We start from the raw sequence: 8,955 nt of genomic DNA on the forward strand, positions 1-8,955 counted from the left end.
TGTGTTCCAGCTGGAGTCTGATCTGCAGTAAGCTGCTCCTCATGTTGATGAAGTCCTGACAGCTGAGAGAACATGATCCAGAACTCATCTGAGTCTCAGACTTACTGGAGGAGCTCACTGACACACACACACACACACACACACACACACACACACACACACGGCTCATTATCACACAGTACACATGCTGAACGCACAGATTTAACATGAGCTGAAGTATATGAATTTTCTACTGAAAACCCCTCAAACATCCAAAAATATTTCTATGAACAATTTATTAAATGCCTGTCTGCTTAAATGCATTCCTCAATATTAATTGCAATTGCCTTTCTTTAATCATTATTATTCTTAAAAGTGGTAGGTAAGGATTTTTAATGCAATATTTGAACAATGTTTTTACATTTCTCTTACGGTCAAATCTGTTCAAAAATATTTTTGGCCCCTCACTCTTAGCTGAAGACTGCTCTCTACTCCTTAATAAACATTTGTCTGCAGGTTTTAGGAGAAAACTATGGTCTAATAACTTTTACTATTTAAAAGAGCTGTAGTGAGATCAAATGTTTTGTGAATATGGGTCTCACACACACACACACAGACACACACACACACACACACACACACACACACACACACACACACACACACACACACACACACACACACACACACACACACACACACACACACAGACACACACACACAGACACACAGACACAGACACAGACAGACTCTCACACACACAGACACACACACAGACGCACACACACACACAGACTCACACACACACATACAGACATAGACAGACTCACACACTCACACACACACACACACACACACACACACAGACACAGACTCACACACACTCACACACACACACACACAGACACAGACTCACACACACTCACACACACACACACACAGACACAGACTCACACACACACACACACATACATACATACATACATACAGACACACACTCACACTCACACACACACACACACACACACACACACACACACTCACGGTTGTGTTGAGGAGCACAGGAGCGCTGATCTGAAGTCAGTGTGAACCCGACGTTGCAGCGGCAGAGGAAACTTCCAGGAGTGTTTTCACACACATGTTCACAAACGCTGCTGTTCGATTCTTCACACTCGTCCACATCTGAACACAGACAGAGCTGATGAGTGTGTGTGTGTGTGTGTGTGTGTGTGTTTGAGAGCAGAAGAAGTAACTAGTTACATTTACTAAATTATAAAATTATGTAATCAAAAATGTGTTATTAAATTACAGTTACTTATGAGAATGTTAATGATTACAAAGAGGGTTGCATCTGTTTTACACACACACACACACACACACACACACACACACACACACACACACACACACACACACATTCATAAATTGCATTACTGCTCTAATATATAAGCTATCAAGGGTTCAAAAGTCTATAACAGAGATTAAGAAACACATTTATTCAGTAACTTTATGTCGATATTTTGTTTGTAGATGAACAGTTTTTTCCATTATTAGGCGTCACATCTATTAATCTCTGTATTTAACCTCAGAGCGATCTCGAAGCACGTCTCTCACGGAGGCTGTGCTCCAAAATGAAATTATTTTAATCTCACTTCAAGGCCTAAAGGATTTGTAAAGCGATCGGTGTCGGGTTCTGCTGTAAGATCAACCCTTGAAAACCACAAGCAGTCAAATGACATTGGCATTAAATTAGAGCTACTGATATGCACAGCTGGACTTGCACACGACATGCAGTTTTCGTGCACATATGATTTGTATTGTATGTATGTGCATGTATACGATTGCACGCATAAACAGTAACACCATGCTTTTTTTAGTGCACTATTTATATGCACTTTCAAGAGATGCTAACTTGTAGTCCGTTACCGATGCAGTACGGGTGCAGGCGCTGCCGGTGTCGCTCTCGGTCGAAGCGATATCCCTCGAAACACGTGCATAACACACGACCGAAGTTATCCGTGCACTGCTGCTCACAGGGAGACCCGGCACACACGTCCAGACCTGAACACACACCTTCACATTAAACACACGGCTCGAACGGGGGCCAAGGCTGTCGTTGGGGCCCTTCCACCGCCGCGGCCCTCGAAGCTCTCGCTGCTTGCCTGAAGAACACCAGAACTCACCCACGACTCCACACCGTCTTTACCCCAGAAATCAGCCGGAAGCTCATAACTGGACCAAAACTACACCAGAAATGACCCTATATAACATTTATATACAGTGCATGATATAATAAGAGAACAAAACAATGCAATCGCTGTATAGTGTTTTATTGGTGCAGAGGGGAGAAAAAAAAGCAATAAAACACTGATCACACACACACTATTCACTAACATTAGCAATAAGAGCTTTTAAATGAAACATACGTACTTTATAGAATTTTAACTTTATGTGCACTTGTCTGGGACTAGGCTTCAATTCTACCTTAAATAATAAAAGTTTTATGGAGGCCGTTCTTCACTCAGATTGCAGGACAGCATCAACTTCTGCAGTGCACCGTGATTTTTTGCAAGATTTTTTTTTTTTAAATAATAATAATTAAAAAAACAGTAACATAAAGGCTAATACAGAAAAGCAGTAATGACTTTCACTTAGCTTCTACTTAGTTTCACGTTTTCTTCACTTACAGTAAGACCACGCGTTTTTACGCTACGCACTTTAAACAGGGGCCGAGAATAATTGAATACATAAATGAATGAAACCCAACGACAGGAAAGAGTTAAACACCAACTAAAAGCCGAGTAAAGAACGTACCTGGATGCATTAAAGCACCAAAATCTGTTCTGGGAAATAAATTCACGATGATTTGAAAAGCAAAACGCATAATGTCCAGTTGAAATATTTTGCATGATAAAATGTCAAAATTTGGTTGAAATAATGTTGCATTGTGTAACGAGAGAGGAACTTTAATAGAGAAAATCATGTTACTGACAATAATTAGTGTTTGGGGTGGATTTAATTCATCTTATAATGTGTCAAAAATAGATTTTTGTTATAAATATGCCTGACAAGATCTATTTTTGCTCAGTTAAACAAATTAATTTAAACAGAAAACTTTTTGCAGAAATTGCAGCACTTATTGTTTTGACGGCTAAACCCTTTTTCATCTTTAATCCACACACATATGGTTTATATATTAGACGGATTAAGAGTGATTTCTGAAGATCATGTGACAGATCAAAAACATTCAAAAATCTTATAACATCATGCAAATTAATAAATAAACTCAGAAAATAAAAATCAGCTACACCAAGCCACAATCTCTTCCGTGTCTTTATTAGTTCTATCAAACAATTCATTGCATGCAATGTATATTTATTACGCTTATATAAATACATATGTACTGTACATACTTATGAAAAATCATATATATTAGTATATAATCTAAATTATACACACGTAAATGCATATCTAAAAAGTATATACTGCATGTGAGTGTATTTATATATATAGTGCTTTTTTACTGTATACAGGCATATGATACATGAATACAATTTTTATTTTGGACGCAATTGATCGCATTTAATCATCTGACAGCAATCAATCTTAATCTCATAAATGCAAGGAATGAACATCATGCGATGTATATATTTGCAACAGGCATGCATAACGACTGATTGCGTGACGATGTAAGAAATAAAGTGAAGGTTTTACCTACTTTCCGGCACACACTGACCCATCACGAACCTGAAGCCTTCACAGCACTTCCTCCTGCAGACAGCCAACAACATGAACTGATTTACAGAGGAAGGTCAGAGCAAGCGTGACGGAAATAGACAGAAAATATATGATCATTACCAACAACAACTAAACTACTACTTTTCACTGGAATCGTTGGAAGAGTCCTGGAAAATCATCATTGAAACACACTTCAAATGTGTGTGTGTGTGTGTGTGTGTGTGTTTATTTTCTTGACACTCATGCTCTCTCTCTCCTGTCAGCATCTTCCTCTCATACAGCGGTTTATGACGTTCACACACTTCTGTCATGAACGTGTCGGACCAGTTCCTGTGACCCCTGACCTCTGACCTCTGCTGCTCCTTAAGAGTCTGACCTCTTTCAACACACACACACACTCACACGCACACACACACACACGCACACACGCACGCACACACACGCACACACACGCACACACACACAATGATAAGAAAGTGATCCAAAGCCTAAAACTATCCCTGAAAACAAAACATTTATATTATGAATCATTTCACTTCTGAGGATGTTGTGTCAGATTCAACTCACTTCTGGGGAAAACACACACACACACACACACCGCCTTCATTTGCACAGATCAACACGCATGGCTCTATCATATATATATATATATATATATATATATATATATATATATATATATTTATTTTTTTTTTTTTTTAAAAAAGTTTTTATAAGGAACTATAATAATCCATGCAATTCAGTAGAAATGTGTCAAAACTTCCTGAGAACTCTCCTGATGAAGGTCACATGACTCTCCCGTCTCTGCAGGCGATCATCACCGAAGCCGGACACACACTGACTAACTTTCCCACGCTCAGCTAGAGAAACGCTGAAAGTCCCAGAACTTCCCGATCACATTCACCACAAACATGAAGCACGCACATTTATTCAGTACAGACCGTTTCAAAGCGGCTTTATGGAAGACATTAAAGTCATCCAACAGTTTGAAGTGAAGCTGGGACGCTGATATACTGAGGGTGTATACTGAAGGGTGTACCTGAGACAGCGACCTCTCTGACCTCCGGCTCTCGTACACGGATACTCCACGCTCAGGATCTTATTCTCCGGACAGTCCTCACTGATAGAGACAGAAAGTGCTGGAGAGATATCTTAAAGGATCGAGATCAGGAGGAGCGCGTTTCTTCGTCAGATCTGGAGAAATGTCTCAGTGATGGATGTGAATGGGTGCCGTCAGAATAATCCACAGCACTCCAGTCCATCTGGAGAAGACAGAAGACCAAACTAAACCCATAAACCGACGGCACCCATTCACATCCATTGCTGAGACACATCCTGGTCTTGGATTGGAAGGAGGGAACATCTTCGGCTATTTTTTCTTTAATTGTTATAATTTTTGAGCAAAGCATTTCTTTAAGAAATATTAAACTGATTTTGAACATCGGGTGATCACATGATTCAGAAAAGAGTCACAAGAGCTGCTTTAGGAAAACCTTCAGCATTAAATCATCAAAGCATTTTTCAGAGTATTAATGTCTCTCATGATAAAGAAATAAAACTCGATCGCGTGGCTTTAATCAGCTTGCATCAGTAAAACACTAACACTTTAAAACCACGTTTCATTTATCAGCACGAACACTTCATAATCGTTTCATTTACATTTTTAAGAATTTATTAACTATCATTAAACGATGTAAAAATCATGCGTTCGTATTTATAGGTTAGTTAATGCTGTAAACTGTTGAACTGTAAGCAGTAAAGCAGCAGCTGGTCATATTTGATCAGATGAAGACAAACACTCACTCAGACGCGTTCACGCCGCTCGTCCACAGAAACACACACACGCACAGGACGCGCGCGAGACGCCTCATTTCACTCCGGATTCAGAGGGATCTGACACACTGAACCGAAGAGAAACTGAACTGAGTTTAAAAATGGAGTTGTCCAATGGTGAGTCTCTGAGTCCAGCTGTGAAGCTCCTCCTCTTCCTCGCACCTTCATCGCTTTAGGTTCATTAATAATTCAGCAGCTTCTTTACGTGAAAAAAGTGTACTTAAAATGTTACAGCTATATATATATATATATATATATATATATATATATATATATATATATATAAAAAAGAAGTTTTATGGCATTTTGAGTACAATGCACTTTTCTTTTACAAATTCAGTATGATTATAAAATCAACATCACTTCTTCAACTAAATCCTTCTCAATCAAACAATAAAGAACTGTTCGTCACATTAAATATAATAATGCATTTGTGCTCTTTGTTATTTTTATTTGTGTTTACTAAAAGTACAGAAATATAAGAAATTATATATATATATATATATATATATATATATATATATATATATATATATATATATTTTTTTCTGATCAATAGGTTTTATTCAGTCAATTATAATCAAAAATATTAAATCAAGAGGTTTGTTCATTCTTGAAATATTTTAATTTGTTTTGCTTAATTAAAATCAGACAAATGGCTATTATTTTACTTGCATTTATGCAATTATGATTTGTGATAAGTAAATATATATATATATATATATATATATATATATATATATATATATATATAAATAAAGGAATGTCCACCTTAATTTTCACCAACAAAGTTGATTAAACATCAACAACATGATGATTATTATTATGATTGTTTGATGTCTGGATGGATACAGACCCTACTTATATACAGACCCAACCCAATCCAAACCAAACAAATCCAAGCCAAACCAATCCAATCCAATCCAATCCAAACCAAACTGAATCACATCACTAGCAGCCGGAGACAAGCTTTCAGAGAGTTTCTTGTGTTTGTCCAGAGACACAGGGATTACTGCAAAAGACAAATACTTTAACTCTATTGTTGCACGCTACAGTCGAGAATTTAGTATATTTTACTCAACATTAAATGTCAATGTAAATGACAAATGAAATATTTCGGTTGACTCGTAGGCAGCAAGTTATTTCAACAGCTATTATTTTTTTGTTTTTTTACAGTGTATATTTGCTGAAACAACATTTAGTTTGTGTTTCTGTTTTAAGCACAATCTCTGTTTTTTTAGATATCCTGTCATTTTGCACGTCTAGTAAAGACATATTGATTATGAATGTTTAGATATTTGCTGAATAACAAGCTTCAGCAAGCATTGAGAACCGAAGATCGATGCATATCTATATCTATATCAACTTTCTAACTTAAAACATGTTTCTATATCATCTGACCGATCTGATCTCACGCTGCTGTTCCTCCTGCATTTCATCTCTTTTTGATTTCTTTAAAGAGGTGGAACGGGTGAGAAATCACAGACCAATCAGGATAAAAACATCACAACTGCGGGCGTTTTTAAACGTTTCATTCTATTCAACATAATTTAGTTTGCGTTTCATGTGAAAAAATAAATAAAACGTGTTTTTTCTCAATCAAAACCATCTTTACTGAACAGAACTTCTTCTAATCTCGTGATTGGAGTCTCGGTCCGGAGGGAGTTCAACACAAAAATTCACACAGAATTCATTAAACAGCTATAAAAACCTTTACAGGGCCGCAAATGTACTTCTGAAGAATTTAGAGAGAGGTTACGGGATGTTTGTGTGTTAAAGTCCCAGCGGGACAGAATGAACTGGTCTTCTGAGTTAAACCTGTTCTAAACTCATCCATTCATGCATTCATTTTCTCTGTTATATTAAATACTATATTCTTGTTCTCCAGACAATGATTCCTCAGACTGCGTCTCGTTGCTTTACTTCACTACGTGTTCAGATGAATTATTCCCATACGGCAAAAATATAGCTGCTTAAAATATTTTTTTAAATAAAAGAAATATACTTTTACATGCCTATATATATACATTTTTGTAATTTTACAATTTTATTGATGGCCATGATTAATCACATCCAAAATAAACGTAACTGTGAACATAATATAACAGTGTCTGTTAAGTATATTCTTTATGTATATATACATATATGTATATACATGCAAATATTATATATATATATATATATATATATATATATATATATATATATATATATATATATATATATATATATATATATATATAATTTCTTGAATATATGAATGCATGTGTGTGTGTGTATATATATGTATATATTTATATATATATATTATACACACACAAATGCATTCATATATTCAAGAAAATGTGTCATCAATATAATTTTAAAATATATAAAACATAATATATAAAATATATGCGTGTGTATAAATACATATATTTTCTAGTTAAATACTGCAAGTATCTTTATATATACATAGTAAATTTAATTTATATATATATATATATATATATATAATTTTTTTTTTTCTTTCTTTCTTTCTTCACAGAAACCTTTATTTTTTACTTTAATTTAATCGTAGCCCAGTGTGTGTATATTATATATATATATGTGTTTGTGTGTGTGTGTGTATACATACATATTAACACACACATTTATTTTAAAGAGAAAGTCTTTCTTATGTTACACAGAAGTGTGAGGTTTCTAGAAGTATTATATCCAGTGTTGGTGTTCACTAACTTGCTCTGTTTGCTGAATAAAAGAGGTTGTGGTTGAGGAACTGCTCCGGCTCTCAGCGTGAGTTCACGAGTTATTGGAAATGAAGGAATGCAGAAGGATACGAAACAAATTGGACCACAAGCTACAAACGAAGCCGCAGACTTTAACGAGCTGCGTTTATGAGCCCAAACGGGTGAGAATCCGTGGAAATCATCAGCGAAGAGGATAAACGTGAACAGATGCAGCTCTGGAAGCTTGATCCCTTCAGGCCTAAACCTGCCAGAAAACATCTACAGGTGAACGGACACTGCTTTCAGGAGCTGACGGATTCAAAAAAGGTAAAAATCGCATCCGAATTGTCCTCTTTGACCAGCAGGGTCTACATCCGGTCCTCTTTGAGCAGACACACAGACCTGGAGATCCGTCGGTCTCACAGACACTGCTGAACATATTTACAGCTCATTTTTGATTTCGTGTAAATGTGAAAGACTGACCGATAACCAAAAAAAAAGAGAGTTAAACGGGAATGATCGTAAAATGCAACGTAGCATAAATAAGTAAGAGCGTGTTTTTCTCACCTGCACGCAAACTGTTCACCCTGTTTTCAGGTCATCTGTGTTTTATGATCTCATTCGTAGGGTCAGGATCACATCAGCTCTGGATGAAAGAGGAAAAACATCATAAAACATCTACACCTAATGAGATTAT

The 8,955-nt window shown here is 36.3% G+C and overlaps 1 protein-coding gene across 1 annotated transcript in view; it reads right to left on the reverse strand.

Annotated features, from left to right (window-relative positions):
- The window catches only part of LOC122322883 (collagen and calcium-binding EGF domain-containing protein 1-like), a 9,215-nt gene extending 3,538 nt beyond the window's left edge, over window positions 1-5,677 (reverse strand). Inside the window, exons 1-6 of the mRNA XM_043216482.1 lie at window positions 5,521-5,677; window positions 4,757-4,837; window positions 3,698-3,750; window positions 1,906-2,040; window positions 1,024-1,161; window positions 1-117 (exon numbers count right to left, since the gene is read on the reverse strand). The exon at window positions 1-117 is cut by the window's left edge and continues 5 nt beyond it. Of these exons, the coding sequence (XP_043072417.1) occupies window positions 1-117; window positions 1,024-1,161; window positions 1,906-2,040; window positions 3,698-3,750; window positions 4,757-4,837; window positions 5,521-5,588 (592 nt within the window). The 5' untranslated portion in view covers window positions 5,589-5,677. The remainder of the gene's footprint in view (window positions 118-1,023; window positions 1,162-1,905; window positions 2,041-3,697; window positions 3,751-4,756; window positions 4,838-5,520) is intronic.
- Window positions 5,678-8,955: the final 3,278 nt, after the last annotated feature.

This window comes from Puntigrus tetrazona, chromosome 18 (assembly GCF_018831695.1).
Source record: "Puntigrus tetrazona isolate hp1 chromosome 18, ASM1883169v1, whole genome shotgun sequence".
Classification (NCBI taxonomy): Eukaryota; Metazoa; Chordata; class Actinopteri; order Cypriniformes; family Cyprinidae; genus Puntigrus; species Puntigrus tetrazona.